At 46.0% G+C, this 24,359-nt stretch overlaps 1 protein-coding gene across 1 annotated transcript in view; it reads right to left on the bottom strand.

Moving 5' to 3' along the window:
* The window catches only part of LOC117357167 (pentraxin fusion protein-like), a 191,589-nt gene extending 174,589 nt beyond the window's left edge, over positions 1–17,000 (bottom strand). The window contains exons 1-3 of the mRNA XM_033937539.1: positions 16,940–17,000; positions 11,472–11,525; positions 2,329–2,373 (exon numbers count right to left, since the gene is read on the bottom strand). Coding sequence (XP_033793430.1) covers positions 2,329–2,373; positions 11,472–11,525; positions 16,940–17,000 — 160 coding nt within the window. The remainder of the gene's footprint in view (positions 1–2,328; positions 2,374–11,471; positions 11,526–16,939) is intronic.
* Between the last annotated feature and the right edge of the window lie 7,359 nt (positions 17,001–24,359).

Here is a 24,359-nt window from a genome sequence, read left to right as displayed (position 1 = left end):
AGAATTCAGAATCTAGCTTACCAGTACAGTATTTGTAAAGGCAGATAATTGGTGAATCAGCAACTCACAGGGCGGGTTCCAGGAATAGAGCATAGATTGGGATTGTACAAGAACGAAAGATTTAGTTCTTACCTTTGCTAATCTTTCTTGTAAATCTATGCTCTATTCCTGGACTAGTGGGACGTAACAGAGCAGTCCCGTAGAGTCAGAGTGGGACTGATGAGGCTGCTGCCAAAACGGAGGAGTGAAAAGCAGGTCGCTACATTGATCCTGTAAAACTTGGTGAAAGTATGCAAAGATGACCAAGCAACATCCCCCATGGAGGTAGTGCCAGCCTGCGTAAGTAAGGGCATGGTTAGGTCATCCTGGTCGACCATGGCAACTGCCAGTGCACTACTTTTAGCCACTACAGGAGAGCTGGGCACAATTCTTGTGTTCTGGGATGGAGGGTCCTGATCCCCTCCAGCAGGCAAAGATGCCTGTGGAGAGACGGCTGGCATCACTTTCTTTGCCAAATAAACCTGATACTCATGTTAATAAATTCAGGAGAAAACCCATCATCTGCAGCAGGCGCCACCTCCTGCGGACCCTTCTTAGTATGCTTGGTGGACTTATGTGCTTTGGACGAAGCATCAAGGTTGCGCTTAGCAGGAACAGTAATTGCGCCATCCTAAGGGCCTGTGGTTGACATTTTCAAATTTCCCCGGCCAGAATCAGAAGCAGGACCCCCTTCATAGGTTGAGAGTACTTGGGCTGCTGAAATTTCACCTCCCTCCCATGCCGCAGTGCATGTGGAACATGGCCGCTCTCTGGATAGCCATCCACCACAAATAGGGCATGAATCCACAGAATCAAGCCCTGGGGAGTTCACCTGAATGGTTATCTTTCAAAAATGAAGCTTGTAGAAGCTAAAAACAACTTTAAATTCAAATCAGGAAAATTCAATATTTAGAATAAAATAGCCCGGGAAAAACACAGGGACTCCTAAAACACAGCAATTTTGAGATTTTAGGGAGGGGGACTAGGGCACACTCCCAAACCTCTTAAAACCCACTTATAGAGATACCCCCAAATCACTGATTCAGGCTGTCAGCCCCATACTCACTGTGACATGTGCTGTGTACGACTGCAATGGAAGCTGAAGCAGCTTATAGGGAGATCCTCTGCCTCTACAAGTATGCTAACTGGACTGCTGGTCTTCTGATTGCCCTCCTCCCCCTCCCCCCCCCCGGCCTGACACCAACGACCGTGGACCTCAGCCACCCTTGGATACACTGTGCAAACGACCTGGCGGAGGAACACAGTCAGCCCCAATCCCGGGAACACCTCCATAGATTCACACAGCCTGCGTTCAGACCCACTAGCAGATGAACCTAGGGTGAGTAGGCTCCCAATAGAATGTTTCCTGAGGCCTGAACCAAAATGCAGGCTGTCCAGAGGGTGCACTGACAAGCAGTCAACCTCCTGAAAACAGACTTTAAGTAAAGTCTGTGATCTCCCGCACCAGAGCTATCCCTGTGGGGAATCTCTGCAGCACAGGGGCAGAATTTGTGAACAAAAATACCAAGTTTAAAGAAAAATAAACATGAGCAGAAAAGACAAGTTCCTATAGTCTGGCTTGTAGGAAAGAAACTGGATTCCTGGGAGGTAATCCTGAGGTAAGATCGGAGGGGCTCAAAGCATTGTTTGTTTGAGGCTTCCTACAACCTATCTGGTGTCCATAGGAAAATAACCACTAGTCCAGGAATAGAGCAGGATTGTACAAAAAGTCAGCAATAACTATGAGAGGCCATTGAAAAGTTCTCAGCCCAACCAACAAAGTTAGGGAAGTCTCCATTGAGGGCTATATACTTAGTCCAGCGATTTTTCCAATTTTTTCATTCCATCGGAAAATTACAAAACAAAAAAGTGAAAAATCGCTGGACTAAGTGCATAGCCCTTGATGGAGACTGCCCAACATTATTGGTTGGTCTGAGAACTTTTCAGTGGCCCCTTTTAAGTTGAGAAATTTCCAAATTTGATCCTGTTTCCATGGCTATGGAACAGTAATAACTGACAAAGCAAGTCAAGAGGCTTCCTAGCAAGATGCAATGGGACAGGTAGTAAAATCCAATGCCAAAATATGTCCTGTGCATGAGAGGAGGAACTGTTGGTACCACATTCTGCTAGTCATGACAGAAGGAGGTACAGTACCAAACTGAATTATTGCTCTGCGTGAAAAGAGCTGTTGCAATTATTAAGCTGCATTAAACACATAGAGGAAGAGTTGCTAGGGTAAAGCTTTGCTCACACACACACATATATGCATACATGACTTAAAGAACTTACCTGTATTAAAGGGATCTGAATCATGCCACGGATCAGTTGTTACATCTGAAAAAAATGATAAATCAATAATTAGCAAAATGTGATAAAGGCAAATTGTGCTAAAAAAAAACAACCTCCAAACCAATAATGAACACAAAATCAAATTGAGACAGGATTGAGAGCGTTTTTCTGTCTCTACCTGTCAGTAAACCAGGACAATATAATCCTTTGGCGTCACATACAAGTTTTCCCCTGCACTGAAGCCATGGGGTTTTCAATTTCCAGCATGTTTTTGTGAATGGACTTTTATTCTAATATTCCCTGAAGAAGCCAAGTAAAACGGTTTTGGCCACTGTTGGGATTACAGATAAGTGCCTTTCTTCACTTACTTATTTCCTGCTGGTTTTCACATTGTGCATTTGGACTATTGCATTCCATTATTTGTTGTTGTATGTCTCCCATTGTCCCTAGGGAGTTTTGTTTAATGCAACACTCTGAATTTTGTGTTTGCAGGCTAAAGAGCCTTTGTGCACTAAGTAAATTTTGATATATTTTTGAAAATTTTTTTTTTTTTACTAGAGCACATTAAAAAAATCAAAATACAGAAGGGTTTTCTGACCCATGATAATACCTTTGCTCCCTGAGGTGCCCTTGAACTAAGCTATGAGCTTTGGGCACAGGGACATTTGAGGTCTTTCCTAGTGCTGCCCGATTCAGGAAAAAAAAATTTCGATTCAATTCAGCCTATTGAATCTATTTCTCGATTAGATTCGATTCGATTTTTCTGCCCAATTGGGTGGTTTTTTCCAAACATCCTGGTGGGTTTATTTTTTAGCCCCTTCACCCCCTTTGCCCTCACTGGTCCTGTGGTATAGACAAAATAAACAAACAAAAAAATACTTTTCCTCTCTCTATTAAATCCTAGCTCACATTTGCGGTCCAACACCAGCTCTGGAAGGATACACATTTCAAATCTGACATATTGTAATCACAAAACAGAAAATAAAATTATTTTTCCTACCTTTTGTTGTCTGGTCATTTTTCAAATCTTGTTGGTCCCATATTGATCTGGTTGTCTTCTTATCAGGCTCTCCTTTCTTCTTTCTCCATGCTAACCATCCATCTTCCATCTCTGTCCTCCCCTTCTGTTTCCCTTTCCTCCCCCGGAGGTCTGACATCTTTCCTTTTTTTCATTTCCACCCCGCCCTCCCCCCGCAGCTGCAGCGATGGACCCCACCATCCACAGATCCACCATCTCTCCTTTTCTCATCTACCCTTTCATCCAGCATCTCTCTTTTATGTCCCTATTCTCTTCTCCAGTACTGTCCCCTTTGTGTCCCTGTTCCTATGCTCCATCCATGCCCAACATCTTATCTCTCCCCATATCCAGCTTCTTCTTTCTCTCTTCCTTACCTCTTGTATCCCCTTCCCCAGGTACAGGCTTTCTCCTACTATCTCTCCTGCCATCCTGCACCCTGCCCACCTACTTTGGAGCAGTATCTGTCCCTCTTGTACCCTTCCCTTTGTGGTCTTGCATTTCTCTCTCCCTCTCCCTCTCTCCATTAGTCCAGCACCTCTCCTCTGCTTTCCTCCCCCTTTTTTCGGTTTAGTCTCTCTCTTCCCTTCACTTCACCCCAGGTCTGGTATCTCCCCTCCCTTCTCTTACTCCTTCCTCCTCCTCCCTCTGCACAGGCCTGCCTCCCCATGCCAAAGGAACTCTTCCTCCTCCTCCCTCTGCACAGGCCTGCCTCCCTGCCTTGAAGGCCTGCTCCCCGCCGCCAAGAACCCCCTGCTGCGAAGGCACTTTTCCTCCCCGCCGCGAAGGCACTTTTTCTCCGCCACGAATGAACGCCCGCTCCTCCCTGTAAGCCTGCACCTTACATCCTTTAGGATAATAGGGCAGCTTGCAGGCTTGTGGTGTTATAGCGATCCCTGCAGCTGCCCGTGGTCCTCAGCGGCACGTTCTCTCTGCCGCGATCCTGCCCCGTGATTTTTTGGGGCTAGAGCTACACTGCATGTTAAAAAAACACAGATGCTGAAAATGAACTCCAACTTGAACCCTTGAAAAAGCCCTCTCAGGCGAAACGGGTCCCGTCAGGGAAAGCTAGAGCCACTGCAATAAAAGGATAAGTAAAGAAAATGAATCCTTACTGTTGTATGGTTTTTATTTTTTATTTTTCATACCTAATATCATAGAAAGTCAAACAACAGGAACTGAATACATTATTTAGCAATAGGAGGTTGTGAAGAAGAGCCTATATAGTTCAACACACATTTTGATGTGAATGACATTGAAGGCGTTCGCCATCCTGTGAGGTGTCCTTTCGCTGTGGTTGTTTCCAATTTACCTCACTCTTCATCTTCAACATCCTTTTAGTTTTTACAGTTGCTCCAAAAGGTTAGAGAAAGAGGAGCAGGAGGAAGTAAGTCTGGCTTTGGTAGGAGCAAAGAAAATCCCTGAACCATCTGCCTTGTTTTTTGCTCAGATTAATGAAGTGGCTTGCTTAACAGAGTCTATTAGGCATTTGCAAAAAGAAATAGCCTTCTTGAGAACACAGGATAGTACTAAGCCTATTCCAAAGGTTGAGAGAGAGGTAGTGGCTACTGTGATGACTATGGAACAAGAGAAGCATTTTCAGACCCTATTGGCTGAGATGTGCCAGGAAGTTACAGCCCTGAAGGAGGCGCAATTGCACAAATGAGAGAAACAGCCAGAGAGAAAACTCTGGAAATGACAAGAAGTACAAGGAGAGTCAAAGATCTCCCAATATGTACTACCACAACAGTAAGGAAAGGGCTAGGCCTACTTCTGATTACAGGTATACAGAAGGAAGCCAATGGCAAAACAGTAACTCCACAGGCCAGATAGGGCAACTTAGAGCCCTACATGGGACCAAGTCCATCAAGCTTCTGGGAAACTCCAGAGGGACCCAGTGAAGGAGCGCCTGGGGACCCACAATACAAATAGATCCAATACCAAACCAGTGTCCATCTGAGATTCTGCCTCTACTATACGAAAAGAATTGATTGGACCCACACCAGTAATCTCCATGAAAGTGGAAGGGAAACTAGTGTTCGATTTGCTGACTGTCGACTACCCTACATTCTGCAAACAGATGCTAGCCAAGAAGGGTTAGGCACAGTATTGTACCAGGAACATCCAGAGGGTATGAGGCCTGTTGCTTTGCCAGCCAAAAATTATCTGAACCTGAAAAAAAGTATCCAGCTCACCAGTTGGAATTCCTGGCACTGAAGTGGGCTGTAGTAGACAAATTCCACAAATATCTATATGGTGCCAAATTCACAGTATACACTGACAACAGTCCACTTCAATATGTACTGACTATGGCTAAGCTCAAAGCTACTGGTCACTGGCTTGCTGCACTAGCTTCAGTTTAAAATACTGGCACATGTACAGGAAGAATCAAATCTTAACCATTTTAAAACAAAACTACAAACATTTCTATATCTTGATGCTTTCGAGACCTAAATGTCCTTTTTAGGGCTACGTAGTTTTAATCTACTTTGATACCCTTCCTTTTGTTCCTTCCCTATATGTTCTCTTTTTTACTTGACAAATTGTAGTTCTATCCTTCTTTCCTTTTGTTCCTGTTTGTTCCCGTATTGTTTTTAAATGTTTTGAATTATGACTACTATTTTAAAAGGATGTATATGTTTTTAACATAATGTTTACTGCCTAGAACGCAGATTGGGCGGTCTATAAAATTTGAATAAACTTGAAACTGTAAAAGTAAACATTAATGCTGATGCACTATCATGGAGAATGTACAGAAGTCATTCTTCTGACCCATGGGTGCAATACCAGAAGATGGGGTCAGAGCCTTGTACTAGTCTACTAGTGAGGGAGAAGCAGTTTCCTCACTGGGAGAGTGTGCCATCATCCTACCTGTGGCTTTTACGAATGTCACCAGCCTAAGTGAAGATAGTTTGCCTTCTTTAAGTAAATCTGACCTGCAGAAGGCCCAGACAAATGATCCAGGTCTAGAGTCAGTGTGGAAAGCAAAGAAATACCACAAACCTATTGAGTCTATAATGTCAAATCACCCAGAAGAACCTCTTCTACTTCATGAATGAAACCATCTGGTTATGTCAGATGATTTGTTATATTGAACCACCCGAGATGCCACTGGCTGCCTCTAAAAAACAGTTGGTGCTGCCATATAAATTTCTTGGTTCTGTATTAAGAAGTTTACATGATAAGACAGGCCATCACTGAGCTGATTAAGGCCAGGTTCTTCTGGCTCAGATTGTCTGCTGACATTGAACCATGTTTTAAGACATGTGGAAAGTGTATTATGAGAAAGACATTACCTACCTGAGCTGTACCTCTAATGCACATTACCAGCAATGGACCACTAGACCTAGGATGCATCGATTTCCTGTGTCTGACAAATGACAGCTGAAACATTGGTAATATTTTGATGATCACTGATCATTTCACCTGATATGCCCAAGCCTACCCTACTAAAAATCAATGAACAAAAGTGTTATGGGAGAAATATTTTGTATACTATGGATTTCCCGACAGAATCCACTTTGACCAAGGTAGAGATTTTGAAAGCCGGTTTATCAGAGAAATGTGTAAAGTTTGTGGCATCAAAAGGTCACATACCCAGTGGTGTAGTAAGGGGGGGCAGACCGCCCCGGGTTCCAGCACCCCCTCCTTTCCTTCCCTTCCAAAACATTTGAATTCCAAGACAATTTTTCCCATTGAAAATAATAGAAACTGGATTAATCCATTCCTTGGTCCCATAAACTCACATTTTCAAATAAACCTCTTCCTTTTATTTTCTGCTGGTCACATGGCTAATATAGATGGCCTGAGGGCTGAGTAGGAACAATGCGCTGTGGCATAGACAGCAAGATCAGGCCCCTGCCGGATTCTGGGGCAAAATTTAATTTAAAAAATAGTTTGGATTCCAAGTTGTTCGAGTTCTGGGGCGTTCAGATTCTGAGGTACCACTGTATTCCTTTTATTATGTTTCCTCTTATTATGTTATGTGTGGCCGAGAAGCTAGACTACCTGTGGATGAATGCTTTGGAGTCACACCAAATGGACACTCTTTGGGTAACCATCTCAAATACATCCAGAATCTCAAACAGCAACTCAATGCTGCTTATCAAGCAGCTCAGGAGACAGTTGACAAACAAAACAAAATGTAGGCCATAAACTCAGCTATGATGTCCGAGTCAAAAGCCAAGATCTCCAAGCTGGGGACAGAGTACTGATCAATCTCAGGCAAGCACAAGCTATCAAACTGCTGCTGCAAAGAGCCCTACATGGTAGTGACTCAGTTGCCAAACCTGCCAGTGTACAAACTGACACCTGAAAGTAGAAAAGGTCCTGAGGAAACTCCACATAGAAATCACCTACTCCCAAGCAATCGGTCAATCAGTCCGATTGCCACATATTGAAAATTCTACAACATCCAGGCCAATAGCAAAACACAAATGAAAGTTAAGACATCAAATCTGTTCACAGAATGAACAAGAAAGATGTGACTCAGACCAATCTACAGAATTATCAGAGTCTGAGGATTCTACATTTCAGATTGAATACTTCATGGCACACAGTGTGGTGAAATCAGTTAGCTTAGCGGGGTTTAAAAAAGGCTTGGCTAATTTCCTAAAAGAGAAGTCCATGAGCCATTATTGAGATGACTTGGGGGAATTCACTGCTTATTCCTAGGATAAGCAGCATAGGGTCTCTTTTACTACTTGGGATCTAGGTAGGTCCCTGGCAGCACAAAGAGCAGATGTGTCCTAAAATCAAACCCAAGTAATGAGCACAAATCAAACCCAGAGATAAAATAATAGTTATTTGCGCAGACCCTTGTTTCCTAAGAAATGTGTATAAATGCACTGGATATTGTTTCTGCTCTATCAGTATTTTTATCGGTGCACTTCTGTATACACCATCATAAAATTATTTTCTTTTGTTACTAATTTATAGCATTAGCAGCACTGCAAATTTTATAACCCTTACAGCTTACAAAAGAATCTGAGATAAATGAAACAGGGCAATGCAGGCAAAATTTAAAAAGCTAGACTAGAGAGAGAGAGAGAGAGGCCCATTTGATACAAACATAATCCCAAGGTGCTTTTCTCTACACTAAGCAAAGAATGCAGCACCTTTATAACAATTGTTTTCTTCTTTCCAAAGAGTTTAAGGAAACCTTTTATCAAGCCGTGCTAGCGAGGTTAGCGCGTCGGACATTTCATCACGCGCTAACCCCCACGGCCAGCTAAAAAACTAACGCCTGCTCCATGCAGGTGTTAGTGGCTAGCGCGACAGGCGGTTTAATACGCGGTATTACGCGCGTTAAACCTTTACCGCAGCTTGATAAGAGGACCTCTAAGTGATCTATGCATCATAAATTGGAACAATTGGAAAATCGTTTGCATGTTAATAATCTTCACTTTTAAAATTTCCCTTGTCCACCTTTGCTTTCAGCTGAAATATTGCTTAGAAAATATCTTAGAGAAATTTTAAAACTGGAAATATCTGAGTCAATTGTATTTCAGAAGGTTATGTACCTGCCATCATCACTAGCAATGTCAACTAGAGGAGCCCCAGCATTAGCAGCTGGGGGACCTCACTGCCTTCTTAGAGGACACTCAAGATATAATTTCCACTCGTTCAACTTTGTTGATACTCTCTTGTCAGAGAGAGATAAATTGCTAGTTTTAAAGAATTACTTTAAACATAAAAAAGTTGTTTTTTGAGGGCAGTCAATTCAAATTTTTCCGGATGTAACGAAAGCCTCTCGGGAATGTAGGAAAAAAGTTTTGGGCCCTGAAATCCAGGGTTTTAGCTATTGGAGCAATTTTTTTCCTGCATCATCAGGGTAAACAATCCATATTTTTTGATCATTTCCATTTGGAGAAATTTCTTTTGAAATATGGAAAAAAGGGTAATTAAAATCTGAAGGGATAAAAAAAGGAAATGGATCTCAATGTTTATGGTTAGGATGCTAACTGGATTTTTATCAAGAATTATTTACTTTTAGTTTATCCTTGCAAATCTCTCCTTGAAGTAGACTTTAGAAATAGTTTATTTCATTTTGTAATATTTCTTGTAAAATATGGGCCTCTTCCATTAAACTGCGCTAGCAGTTTTGTGTTGGTTTTTTTTTTAATTCTTTATTAATTTTCAAAACTACAAGAGTGCAATACAACCAATGCACCTCATAGTAATACAATAAAAGCACATTCATCTTTCTCATGTTCATAGTCATCCATTCCCCCCCACCCACCCAAACAATTATCATTCCCTATAACACAAACATATATTATCATAAATATCCTATCTATTCTGAATAATGATATCTTCACACCCATCCCAATTATAAATATTCAAAAATCAATTTAAGACATAAAGAATTCCTCTCTCCTCCTGCCCTGGATATGTACCAAAGTAAGAACAAACTGATTCACAGTCAACAAACAATTACAATGAGGTAACATAAGATGGCAATGGGCCCCATATTAATTTAAATATATTACCATGTCCTAAATTTTCAGCATTTATTCTTTCAAATCTATAACTAAAGCAAAGACTTGCCCACCAGAACGAAAAATTTAAACAATCACATTTCTTCCAATTTCGGGTGATCATAGAGTTCCTATCAGCGTCGGGAGCAACACGGGCCATTCAGTGCAGCTTTCTGCGCTACAAACATCTAGCGTAGTTTAATAGAAGAAGGGATATGTTTCACCAATGTTATTCTTTTCTTGTATATCTATACATGATTTGCATAACTGAAATCACTAAAAAATGAATCCCAAGGTGCTTTTATCTACACTATTCAAAGGATCCAGCACCTTTATAAAAATTGTTTTCTTCTTTCTAGAGTTTAAGGACCTGTTTTACAAAGCCGCGCCAGCAGCTGCCACACGGCAACAGCCCTGAAGTCCTTTAAATCTCTATGGGCATTGAGGCCATTACTGCGCAGCAGCCGCTAGCACGGCTTTGAAAAACAGGCCCTAAGGGGGTAACAATAAAAAAAAAAAAAGTCTAAAAAGTGTTCTAAAGGGCTACTTGGACGATCAAAAAGCCTGATCGTCCAAGTACCCATAACCAAAGCTGGTTTTTAGACGTATCTAAAACCAACTTAGGCCTTTCCCCTGCCTCTAAACGCACAGAGAGAAAAGAGGTGTGTTTAGAGGAGGGGAAAGGGCGGGCAGTGGGCGGGAGGTGGGCCGACCTACACCTACGCTTACAATAGGTATAACCAAAACATTTGACAGGTTGCCTAGTCGGCATTTAGACCTTTTTGACTTAGACGAAGTCAAATCAGGTCTAAGTGCCGAAAAAGTGGCTGCTGAGCTGATGGCCGCTGGTGCCATCAGTTCAGCGGCCCGGCAACTTACCCACCACAAGCCCTATCTCTCCTGACGCGGGTCACGGCAGCTCGGGTAGAGGAGTGATGGCATCGTGGTAGGGGAGATGAGGCATCTCTCCTGCCGCGATGCATCAACCCCCCCTCCCCCCCGGACAACATCGGGGCAAGAGGGAGCTCAAGCCCTCTTGCCCTGCCGACTCCCCGCCGATATCGGGGCAAGAGGGAGCCCAAGCCCTCTTGCCCTGCCGACTCCCCGCCGATATCAGGGCAATAGGGAGCCCAAGCCCTCTTGCCCCGGCGATCGTGCCCCCCCGACTCGATCTGGCCAGGAGGGAGCCCAAGCCCTCCTGGCCCCGGCGACCCCCCTCCGATTGAACGGGCCAGGAGAGAGCCCAAGCCCTCCTGGCCCCGACGACCCCCTACCCACCACCCCACCACTACATTACGGGCAGGAGGGATCCCAGGCCCTCTTGCCCTCGACGCAATCCCCCTCCCTCCAACGACCGCTCCCCCCAGAACCCCCGATCACCCCCCCCGCCGACCTGCAACCCCGCCGGCCGACCCCACGACCCCCCCACCCCATCCCCCTTCCCCATACCTTTTTCAAGTTGGCCGGACGGACGGGTGCCAAACCCGCCCGTCCAGGCAGGCAGCTAATGCCAAAATGGGCCCGGATTGATTATGCCCCTCCACGTGATCTATGGATGCTGGTCTCTCATACAAAATGTATTCGAAGAATATAGAACCCTGAAATGTCTCAACATCTTTTCTATCACAAGACAGAATTAAAGTATTTACCTGATTTTGTGAAACTCGGATCTGTCGTGCTCCAAACTTCAGATTGCTCAGTCACTGAAAAATTTGAGAAAAAGTAATTGTTATGCTTGTCTTAAGTTGAAGGTATATCAGAGAGAAAAAAAATCTTTAATATTTGGTCTGATCTGTATAAAAGAATATTGATTTTAAGCTATTGTGATGTCTTTCAACATACTGTGCTGTAAAAAAACATTAACAAGTCATAGTTACTGATGTAACCTCTAACTACAAATTTGAAGGTGTATATTAAACTCTAAGCTTATCTTCTGAATATGCTTTCCGTGTGGTTATTGTACCAAAAGGAATCTCGCACTGCATTCTACATCAACTCTTGTTGAAACTGATGTGCTGCACTCGCCATTGATTAGCTTTTTTACTTTAGTATAGAACTTCATGTAACACTTCACATACATTCGATAATTTCAATCTTTTTATAAATCGTGTTTGATTGTTTCAAATTTGTTATCATTTTGCAAAGTTATACAGCACTTATATGAGTGCTATCTGAATGTCCCCAGGGAATTATACTTACTACTCAGGAATAACAATTGGGTTATATGGAGTTGCATTTTCAACAGGAAGTGTAAGTCTGAGTTTGGACGTTTTAAGAAAGATGTTCAGAAATCCAGTAGAGAAAATGTTCATTTTCAAAACTGTAAGACATCTAACTTTTTTTTTTTTTTTTAATGACTTATATAGACATTTCGGCCCTTACTACATCTTTTTTGGCCATTCTCTAATATAAAGACATCCACATGAAAAACACACAAAAGCAAACTTTTCGGACATCCAAACTGTTCAGACAGCTGAGCAGTGCAGAGGGGCACTATAAAGAGGTATTTTTGAACCATTAAGATGCAGAAAGTGAGACTGGATCAGAAAATAAAGCCGTACCCAGATTACCTCAGCCAGCACTGGTCGCCGTACATGAAAAAGGACACGGTACTACTCAAAAGGGTCCAGAGAAGACCGACTAAAATGGTTAAGGGGCTGGAGGAGTTGCCGTACAATGAGAGATTAGGGAAACTGGGCCTCTTCTTCCTTGAAAAGAGGAAACTGAGAGGGGACATGATCAAAACATTCAAGATAATGAAGGGAATAGACTTAGTAGATAACGACAGGTTGTTCACCCTTTCCAAGGTAGAGAGAACGAGAGGGCACTCTCTAGTCTAAAGTTAAAAGGGATAGATTCCGTACAAACGTAAGGAAGTTCTTCACCCAGAGAGTGGTGGAAAACTGGAACGCTCTTCTGGAGGCTGTTATAGGGGAAAACACCCTCCAGGGATTCAAGACAAAGTTAGACAAGTTCCTGCTGAACCAGAATGTATGCAGGTAAGGCTAGTCTCAGTTAGAGCACTGATCTTTGACCTAAGGGCCGCCGCATGAGCGGACTGCTGGGCACAATGGACCACTGGTCTGACCCAGCAGAGGCAATTCTTATGTTCTTAAGAAAATAAGAAAAGCCATACTAGATCAGATCAATGGTCCATCTAGCCCAGAATCCTGTTTCCACAGCGGCCAATCCAGGTCACAAGTACCTGGCAGAAATCCAAATAGTAGCAAGATTCCATGCTACTGATCCCAGTACAAGCAGTGGCTTTCCTCATGTCTGTCTCAATCGCAGACTATGGATTTCTCCTCCAGGCATTTGTCCAAACCTTTTTTAAACCCATCAACATTAACAGCTGTTACCACATCCTCTGGCAATCAGTTCTAGAACTTAACTATTCATTGAGTAAAAAAATATTTCCCCCTATGTTTTAAAAAGTATTTCTATGTAACTTCATTGGGTGTCCTTAAAAAAGGAAGTCATATTGAGCATTGGAAAATAATTATTAATAATTACCTAATAAAAATAGTACACATTTAATTTTCCCCACCACCAAATTTCCTCATCCCGCCCTAACCCACCCGTTTACTTTTTCATGCCACCCGGCTGGAAAAAATTTCTGGGGAGAACATAACATAGCATAACATAAAACTCACTTGTATATTGCAAATACCATTAAGCTCTATGCGGTTCACAAAGACTAGTAATACAAATGAACATCCAATATCTATCTTCCGAAAGTTTCCCTAAAAAGGTGGAGGGGCATAATCAAAAAAAGCGTCTAAGTCCCCTTTTGGCCTAAGTCCCTAAACATTCAACCCAGAAGCAGGGAAAGTGTCCATAACCAAAACAAACGTCCATGTTTTGATTATGGCTTTCCTCTGCCTAAACGCCCAATCTCCACTACGTCTACAAGTACCCCCACAGCACGTCTACACTTTTTAGCCATAATGAAACAAAAACACGCCTTGGCCACATACGTCCAACAGAAGGGCTTTTAGGCGAAGGAGGAGCCAGTCCTTTGCCTAAATGCTGGATTCTGTAACCGGTGCCTGTCAAAAACAATACCGGTTACAGAATCCCCCCCCCCCCAATGATCCAGGCAGGAGGGTGGCCAAGCCCTCCTGCCATGTCAAATCGCGCCCCCCCCCCTCCCGACAACATCGGGGCTAGAGGGAGCTCAAGCCCTTTTGCCCCCCCGACTCCCGGACACGATCGGGGCAAGAGGGAGCCCAAGCCCTCTTGCCCCGCCGACTCCCCAACTCCCTGACAATAGCGACCCCCCCCGCTAGTTGTTCGGGCCATGAGGGAGCCCAAACCCTCCTGGCCCAGCCGATCCTGCCCCCCCCGACAACATCGGGCCAGGAGGGAGCCCAAACCCTCCTGACCACGGCGACCCCCTACCCCCACCCCACACTACATTACGGGCAGAAGGGATCCCAGGCCCTCCTGCCCTCGACGCAAACCCCCCTCCCCCCAACGACCGCCCCCCAAGAAACTCCGACCGCCCCCCCCAGCCGACCCGCGACCCCCGTGGCCAACCCTCACGACACCCCCACCCCCCTTCCCCGTACCTTTGGTTTAGTTGGCCGGACAGACGGGAGCGACAACCGCCTGTCCGGCAGGCAGCCAACGACGGAATGAGGCCGGATTGGCCCATCCTTCCCAAAGCCCCGCCTATTGGTGGGGCCTAAGGCGCCTGGGCCAATCAGAATAGGCCCGGGAGCCTTAGGCCCCTCTGGGGGACGGGGCCTTGGGCACATGGTCGGGTTGGGCCCATGTGCCTCAGTCCCCGCCCCCAGGAGGGGCCTAAGGCTGCCGGGCCTATTCTGATTGGCCCAGGCGCCTTAGGCTCTACCAGTAGGTGGGGCTTTGGGATGGATGGGCCAATCCGGCCTCATTCCGTCGTTGGCTGCCTGCCGGACAGGCGGGTTTGGCTCCCATCTGTCCGGCCAACTAAACCAAAGGTACGTGGAAGGGGGGTGGTGGTGTAGTGGGGGTCGCGGGTCGGCTGGGGGGGCGGTCGGAGGTTCTTGGGGGGGGCGGTCGTTGGGGGGGAGGGGGGTTTGCGTCGAGGGCAGGAGGGCCTGGGATCCCTCCTGCCCGTAATGTAGTGCGGGGTGGGGGTAGGGGGTCGCCGTGGTCAGGAAGGTATGGGCTCCCTCCTGGCCCGATGTTGTCGGGGGTGGGGGGGCAGGATCGGCTGGGCCAGGAGGGTTTGGGCTCCCTCCTGGCCCGAACAACTAGCGGGGGGGGGGCACCAAGGCCAGGAGGGCTTGGGCTCCCTCCTGGCCCGATATTGTCGGGGAGTTGGGGAGTCGGCGGGGCAAGAGGGCTTGGGCTCCCTCTTGCCCCGATCGTGTCGGGGAGTCAGGGGGGCAAGAGGGCATGAGCTCCCTCTTGCCCCAATCGTGTCAGGGGTGCCGCGGTTGGCTGGGACAAGAGGGCTTGAGCTCCCTTTTGCTCCGATGTTGTGTGTGGGGGGGGGGAGTGATGCATCGTGGCAGGAGAGATGCCTCATCTCCCCTACCGCGATGCCATCACTCCTCTACCCGAACTGCCGCGGGTCACGGAAGTTTGGGTAGAAGATTGATGGCATCGCGGTAGGGGAGATGAGGCATCTCTCCTGCTGCGATGGTTAGGTTGCCGGGCCGCTGAACTGATGGCGCCAGCGGCCATCAGCTCTGCGGCCCTTTTTTCGGCACTTAGACTTGGTTTTATTTCGTCTAAGTGAAAAAGGTCTAAGTGCCGACTAGGCAACCTTTAACTGTTTTGGTTATAGGCGTTGTACGCCTAGGTATAGGTCGGCCCACCTCCCGCCCACTGCCCGCCCTTTCCTCTCCTCTAAACACACCTCTTTTCTTTTTGTGCGTTTAGAGGCAGGGGAAAGGCCTAAGTTGGTTTTAGATACGTCTAAAAACCAGCTTTGGTTATGGGTACTTGGACGATCAGGCTTTTTGATCTTCCAAGTAGCCATTTAGGACACTTTTTAGACGTTTTTTTTTTATTTATTTATTGTTACCCCCATAACTTTTTTAAGGCACATTGAAATTGTTGATACGAATTTAGGAAGAATATATAAGTTGAATCGCTAGTCCATAAGGCTGCCTGAAAAGATAGCAATCGTTCCTGAAATTTCTTATATTTATATCCCTTTACAAAAGGGAATGAAAATAATGAATGAGATTTTCTAGGATGTTTAGAGTTTGTAATGATAAAAGATTCCATAAGATACTCAGGAATTGAGCCTGTTAGTGCCTTAAAACAAATACACTGCACTGTATTCAAAGATGTACCCTGTTCCAATAGATTGTACTCTAGATACAGCTGTGTATGGGTTTTTTCCTAGTTCCTGACTTTTTAGAGCATATTTACAACTTTTAGGGCTCCTTTTACTAAGGTGCGCTAGTGGTTTTAGCATGCGCCACAATGCCAAGCGTGCTAAACGCTAACGCCTCCATAGAGCTTAAGTTAGTATTTTTCATTTAGTGCATGGTTTGCGCGCGCTAATCTTTTGCGTGCGCTAAAAACGCTAGCGCACCTTAGTAAAAGGAGCCCTTAATGCTTACCCTAAGATGATATTGATATTTAAACTAAAAATTTCTATTCTGCCATTTACCAAAAGATTCAATGCAGATTACAAAGATATAGGGCTCCTTTTACAAAGCCGCGCTAGCAGTTTAATGTGCGCTAAACCGCCGGCCGTGCTAGCCGCTACCGCCTCCTCTTGAGCAGGCGGTAGTTTTTCGACCAGCACAGGGGTTAGCGCGTGATGAAAAGTCACGCGCGTTAAACCCGCTATCGCGGCTTTGTAAAAGGAGCCCATACTGTACTAGACATTTTCTAGGATGTTACAATGGCACACAAACATTTCCAAATATCACAATACGAAATAACAATATAAACCTTTGCAAAAAAAATCTGTTAAACAGATAACTTTTTAAGGGTTGATAAAGTATCATCTAATTTGGCTGATGACTTAAAAGTGGCAAACTATCTCAAATTATTTTCATTTCATTTCTTAAGTCACTTAATCTTAAACTAGGGGTGTACAGCAAACCCACACAATTTCAAAAAAGAATCTACTGGTCAGCTTTCTAGTTATGATTGTTGGACTTACCATGCTCATGAGAGTGTCCAGGAAGGGTTGCAAAAAGCAACAACAAGGTGATACCTATCATGGTTATCACTTTTCCGTTATGTGATGAAAAACAAAACGGATAAAAAAATTCTTCCAGGCAAACACCATCAATTGTAGGTGTAGTGAAACTGTGGCTAGAGACTTTTATATGGTTTCCTTATCCACTAGAAACAGAGAATGAGTAAAGGTTAATTCAACATTTACTTTTTTGTTTTGAGCAAATACATTAGAGAGGAACTGACAAGGTAAACTGAAAGCTTGGCAATGTCATCTAGTGTGGTTATAACAGGGATGAACCGAGGGAGAGGCTGCACAGGGCACAAGGGAGATGGGATACCAAAATTTATTCCCATCCACCGTCTCCTCTTCTTGGTCAAGGCACAGTGGACAGGGCTGTGGTGCTAAAGAGGCGTGTCATGCAGGGAGCAAATCTTGCTTGGTGCAGTCCTGAGATAGAAGACTGAGCTGTGAATCTCAAAGTCTGCCTCAGGTTCTTCTGTTCACATTTTGTTTTCCGATAGAGTACCCCTTGGCCATGTGACCTGATCTTATTTTAAACCATTCTTTCCCCCTTTCTTTGTCCTAGATTCTGCCAGCTTTGAGAGAGAAGCAAAAGAGGATGAATTCAAACAGAGATTTGGAACTTGGAAGGATTTCATTCTTAATAAAGATATTCAATTTAAATCTCCCAACTTTTGGGCTTCTTCCTGCCGATTTTATATCGGATGGTACGGGGGTGTTGAGGGAACTTGGGGGGTGTCGGAGTTGCCGATTAAGGTGGCAGGTGTCTGATGATGTTGGGCAGTGTTAGGTGATGTCTGTTGATGTTGGAGGGTATCAGATGATGTCTGATAATGTTGGGAGCATCAGATGATATTGGGGGGGGTCAGGGTTGTTGGGGGAAGAGTGTAGGGCTCGGAAGACTGCAGCTCTCTGTGAAGGAGGTCTGGGGGGATCGGTGGGTGTGAGGGAGGGAGAGAGAGAATCGCGTTATCCCTGCCAGTTCAGCTGATCCAGACTCACTCCTTGGACTAGATGGGAGGTCTGGAGCCACCAATGAAGACTGCAGCGAGCCAAACCCCACAGAGGAACAGGGAAGTCCAGACTGTGCCTCTAGGGCAACCACCTCTGAAGAATACCATACTGAAGTGGATGCATGAGGGCCTGAGCCCACCTTACCATGTCTAGGGAAGCTGCCATCAACCCCAAGACTTGGAGGAAATCCTGCGCCCAAGGACACCGGGACGCCATAAGCAGGCAAATGTGAGATTGCAATTTGCTTACCTGGGCCTCTGGGAGGAAGGCCTTCTCCAAGGAGGTGTCAAATAGAACCCCAAGTTACTCCAGACGCTGAGATGGGGCCAACCGACTTTTGGAAAGGTTGACCACCCACCCCAGCAACTGCAGGAACTCCACGACCCGAGCCATGACCCGGGTGCTCTCCTGGAATGATTTTGCTCAAATCAACCAGTCATCCAGGCAGGGATAAGCCAGAATGCCCTCCTTGTGCAAAGCCACCGCCACAACCACTAGAACCTTGGTGAACGTCCTTGGGGCCGTGACCAGACCAAATGGAAGCGCACAAAACTGATAGTGCCGACCCAAGATCGCAACACAAAGGAAGCGCTGATGGAAGGCCCAGATTGGAACATGCAAGTAGGCCTCCGATAGATCGAGAGAAGTCAGATACTCCCCTGGCTGAACTGCCAGAATAATAGACCACAGTGTCTCCATACAAGAAGATGGAACCCTGAGAGTCCTGTTGACCCCTTTCAAATCTAAGATGTGCTGAAAGGTCCCTTCTGTCTTGGGCACCACAAAGTAAATCAAGTACCTGCTGGTGCAACACTATTGAGGGAGCACTGGAACCACTGTTTTGAGATCTAACAATCTTTGAAGGGTCTGACGAAAAGCCTGCTTGTTCCATGCCACCTGAAAAGGAGAAGCTAGAAAAAGATCTGGCAAGAAGTGGGCAAACTCCAGAGTATAACTATCCCGAATCACCTCTATGACCTATGGATCGGACATGATCTCTGACTACTTTGGATAGAACTCACATAGGTGGACGCCCACCGGACCCAGAGGGGGTGCCGGCAAAGAGTCATTGCGCAAGACGGGCAGTGGGGAAACTGGCGGAGGGATTCCCAGCTCCCTGGCAGGCCCCCCGAAAGGACTGCATGCACTGAAAGAAACGGCCCCGGGAGGATCCAGAGGACAGAAAGGAAGTGGCCTCTCAACCAGGGCGGAAATCTCGCCCACACCCCCGAGCAGTGCCACCCCATGCCAATGGTCTAGCTTTGTCTTCAGGCAAGCGAAGCACCTTAGAAATAGTTTGAGTCTGAACCAACTTGTCCAAATCCTTTCCTAATAGGAAAGACCCCCAAAGGGGAATTTTGTCAGCTTTAGGCTTGGAAGCTGCATCCGTCGACCATGCCCGAAACCACAAGGTAAGACATGCAGCCACCCCAAAAGCCATAGACTTGGCTAAAGTTCGCAACAGGTCATACATGTCATCTGAGAGAGAAGAAGCACCCATCTCAATTTTGGCTACTTCCTGCTCTATGAAGTCCCAGTTATCAGACCCACGGTCAAGGACATGCTCAGTCCACTGAAAACAAGCCCGAGCAACCAGCCCACCACACATCACTGCCTGGACCGCTAGGGCAGAAACATCAAAACTCTGCTGGAGGAGGAGGGACTCCAACTTACGCTCCTTAGGGTCCCTCAAAGCAAGTCCGTCCTCCATAGGCACAGTATACCGCTTCCAGATAGCAGAGACCACCGTGTCCACCACAGGTGACTTCAAAGTGTCCCGATCCGCCTCAAGGATGGGATATAGGTGGGCCATGGAATGCGTAACGCGAAAAGGGGCTTCTGGCACCTACCACTGAGCGAGCACAATTACCCGAACATCGTGAAGCATAGGGAAAGAGCAGGAAACAGAAAGGATCCCCAGAAGCAAGGGGTTCACCACACGTGGGGACTCCAACATGGTGTCCTTGAACCGTAACACAAAGGAGACCAGAAGAATCAGCTCATGGAGCTCGTCCCACTGAAAAACATGCCCCCCCCCCCCGGACTCGTCTGCACTAGCAAATGGAGCTCAAAACTGCCACTAGCAGAACAACCGTATCCCCTAGAGGATTCTGAATTTTGGCTGGAAATTGAGTTGTCTGGCCATTAGCAACACAGAATTTTTTTAAAGCACTTAAAGGTTTAGCACGCAAATCTGATTACATACATGCTTTTAAATATCAACTGTTATGTTTACTGAAGCATAGTTTAAGTAGCCACCTTGAATGACTGTTCCAGTGCATTTTGGAGAACTTTCATACATTTGGACAAACTGTGTTGTCAGAACAAATGTAACAGTGTTCAAGGTGAACAGAAGTAAATAATGCAAAAGCCAAAATAATTAATATTAAAGCATATTAACTTAGGAAATCGATAAAGTTAGGTAGATTTGTGATTAAAAAACCTGATATCATGATTGAACCCCTTATACTAGTGAAGGGTTGAACAGAGCTCTTCTTTCAATCCCTTCCCCCCACCCATTCATCCTTGATTTTTCTTTCTGTCCTCTCCTTTCCTTCCCTTTTACTCTATTAGCTCTTTAAAATGGCTGCTTTTTCCTAGAGGAAAACTAAAGCCCTCTGCTTTTGGTCTTAATATAACTGCTGCATCAACCTGTTTTCAAACTCGAAGGCTCTTTGGGGAACCCAGAGACAAAATTGCACCCTATGCTCTTTAAATTCCTGATGAGAATAACAAATTTTCAGGGCCCTAGACTGCAAAATGTCATCTTGCACCTCCCAGTAGAAATAAAATATATTGCTACAGCATAGAATGTGTTCCCAAAGAAATCCGTTTACTAGGATACTTGAAGCAGTAAAGGATCTGGCATACAGTGCATTTATTACATTAGATTACACTAGGGATTTCTATTCCGCCATTACCTTGCAGTTCAAGGCGGATTACAAAAGAATTATCAAGCAAGTATTACAAATAGTGCAATCAATATAGCAAATGTAAAGGCAAAATAGTTTTTAAAAATTCTATAAAACAATCATGAGCAGACGCCATTTTCAATGGAGTTGGAGGATCCAGTTTAGGCCTCTTTCCACCTCTCACAAAGTTAAAGGTTACATCAATTTTATTTTGCTTGCTGTTAGCTATCAGCCCGTCTTATTAAGACACCGGTAAGGCAAATTACACGGAGTATTTGTTGTAATTATGATGTTAGGAGGAAGAAATGAGTAGCGGGGAGAGAGCTGTGAAGTCAAGCATCCATTCCATTCCATTGCAGAGCCAAGCTGCAGTTTTAATTCCATACAGATGTAAAAGCAAGGAAATTCATTGCGTGCTGAATATTGCACTTATATGAGTTCCCTGATGAAGCACTCCAGCTAGGGTGAAAGGGCCCTGTTAGCTGGACAGTTTTTTTTACAGAGATAAGTGCAATTTTTGATATTTAATTCTTTGCTCTATTGATTGAAAATTTCTTACTGGGCCGTTACCGCGCTGCAGCTGCTAGCGTGGCTTTGTAAAACAGGCCCATGGTTAATTTCAATAATGATTTATTTATAAATGAGTTTTTACCTCAAGGTTTTAAAATTATACCGTTGTCTAAAAATGGAAAGAGAGGAGGACTGGCAATCATCCTAAGAGATTCATTTGATTTTGTAAAATGAGATTCAAGATCTACTCCAGAATGTGAAATCCTTACTTGTAGATTGTCTCAAAAACAACTAGACAATACATTAATCGCTACATTATTTTATATTCCTCCCCCCAAAAATGGCATATTACGAAAGAGGATTTTTATGAATTCCTCTTATCTAATGCAATGTGGTTCTTATAGCTTGTTACTTGGTGATATTAATATTAGATCAGGAGGAAAATCCAGACGTTAGAGAATTATTTCCATTTTTAACTTCTTTGGGGGTTTTTTAGGCCTAATCCTGAAATAACTCACCAAAAAGGTCATCACCTAGATTTAGGGGTCCTTTTACAAAGGTGTGCTAGGGCCTTAACGCGTGCAATAGCGCATGCTAAATTGCTGCGTGCGCTAGCCGCTACCGCCTGCTTTTGAGCAGGCGGTAGATTTTCAGCTAGCGCGTGCTATAGCACGCACTAATCCGGTGCGTGCGATAAAACCGCTAGTGCACCTTCGTAAAAGGAGCCCTTAGTCACCTTTTCCTCTACAGAAAGGGCCAAGCCTAAAATGTATTTTCAGTAGGCAGTATGGACTAGTGCTCCCCGATTCAGGAAAAAAAATTTCAATTTGATTCAGCCTATTGAATTGATTTTTCGATTCGGGTTCGATTTTCCTGCCCAATTGGGTGTTTATTTTATAGCCTCTTCACCCCCTTTGCCCTCTCCTACCTACACTGGCGCTGTGGTATAAACAAAATAAACAAACAAAAAAGACTTTTCCTCTCTCTGTTAAATCCTAGCTCACGTTTGCGGTCTAACACCAGCTCTGGCAGGATACACGTTTTAAATCTGACATATTGTAATCACAAAACAGAAAATAAAATGATTTTTTCTAACTTTTGCTGTCTGGTCATTATTCAAATCATGTTGGTCCCAGGCTCTGGTTGTCTTTTGATAACTCGCTTCTTTCTTCTTTTTCCATGCTAACGATCCATCTTCCATCTGTGTCCTCCCCTTCCATTTCCATTCCTTTCACCTGGTCTGGCATCTGTCTCCTTCCCCCCCCCCCATGCCCTGACATCTCTCCCTCCATGGTCTAGTATCGCCTTTCCTTTCCCTCTCTCCCATGGTCTTGGCATCTCTCTTTCCTCTCCTCTCCCTTCCTGGTCTTCCTTCTCCCTCCTTCCCTCTCTCTCCCCAATTGGGTGCCACAGCAGCAGCATTTCTCTTCCCCCTTCCCCTCTCACTCTCCTCCTCCACTGCTTTTCCCCCTTCCCCTCGCCTCCTCCACTGCTCTCCCATCAGTCCTGCTGCAGTTTTCCCTCTTCCATTTTAAGTCCAGCAGCACTCTCCTCTGTTCCCAATCCAGCAGCACCTCTCTCTCTCATCTCCCTCCACCACTCAGCTCCAAAAGTACCTCCCCCTCCCCGCCTCTCTACTTACGTTTCCCCCACCAACTTGCTGCAGCACCTCTCCTTTCCACCCCCAGGACAAACAGCAACTCTCCTCTCAAACTAGCAGGGCTCCTCTCCCTTCCCTTTCCCTCCCCTCTGACTAGAAGCAGTACCTTACCCACTCACCTCCCAGGTCTAGCAGCACCACTCCCTCCTCTCCTCGCCTCCTATCAGCAGGGGTGATAGCTAAGTGTTGGCGGGGGAGGCACGATCGCCGGGGCAAGAGGGCTTGAGCTCCCTCTTGCCCTGATATCGTCGGGGGTGCCGCAGGGCAAGAGGGCTTGGGCTCCCTCTTGCCCCGATGTCGGGGGGGTGCCGTGGGTGCCCGCGGGTGTTGCGGATCGGCGGGGGACACGATCGCTGGGGCAAGAGGGCTTGGGCTCCCTCTTGCCCCGATATCATCGGGGGTGCCGCAGGGCAAGAGGGCTTGGGCTCCCTCTTGCCCCGATATCGTCGGGGGTGCCGCGGGGCAAGAGGGCTTGGGCTCCCTCTTGCCCTGATGTCGTTGGGGGGTGCTGCGGGTGTCCGCGGGTGTTGCGGGTCGGCGGGGGAGGCACGATCACCGGGTCAAGAGGGCTTGGGCTCCCTCTTGCCCCGATATCGTCGGGGGTGCCGCGGGGCAAGAGGGCTTGGGCTCCCTCTTGCCCTGATGTCGTTGGGGGGTGCTGCGGGTGTCCGCGGGTGTTGCGGGTCGGCGGGGGAGGCACGATCACCGGGTCAAGAGGGCTTGGGCTCCCTCTTGCCCCGATATCGTCGGGGGTGCCGCGGGGCAAGAGGGCTTGGGCTCCCTCTTGCCCCAATGTCGTTCGGCGGGTGCTGCAGGTGCCCGCGGGTGTCGCGTGTCAGCAGGGGGGGCACAATCGCCGGGGCAAGAGGGCTTGGGCTCCCTCTTGCCCCGATATCATCGGGGGTGCCGCAGGGCAAGAGGGCTTGCCGCTGCTCCACTCTCCGAGTGAAGCTTCGAGCGGGGAGGATAAGGCACCTCTCTCCTTCCGTAGCTTTAGCGAGTCAATTCCCTTCTCCAGCCTCAGGGCCTCTGCTAGGCTGTCCCGCCTCCGAGGAAGAAGGAAATTGCATCATCTGAGGCAGGACGACCTAGCAGAGGCCCTGAGGCTGCAGAAGGGAATTGACTCACTAAAGCTACTGGAAGGAGAGAGCGGTGCAGCTGCTAATCCAGGCTAGTGTTACTGGAAGGGTTTGAAAAATCGCCAGACAGGGGAATCTACAAGCCGGTGAGAGAATTTTTTTTAAAAAAGTTTTGAATGGCGTCGTCGGCGACAGCAGGATTC

This window comes from Geotrypetes seraphini, chromosome 3 (genome assembly GCF_902459505.1).
Source record: "Geotrypetes seraphini chromosome 3, aGeoSer1.1, whole genome shotgun sequence".
In the NCBI taxonomy this organism is placed as follows: domain Eukaryota; kingdom Metazoa; phylum Chordata; class Amphibia; order Gymnophiona; family Dermophiidae; genus Geotrypetes; species Geotrypetes seraphini.
Note: the sequence above shows the minus strand (reverse complement) of the source record. Positions and strands in the feature narration are given on the sequence as shown.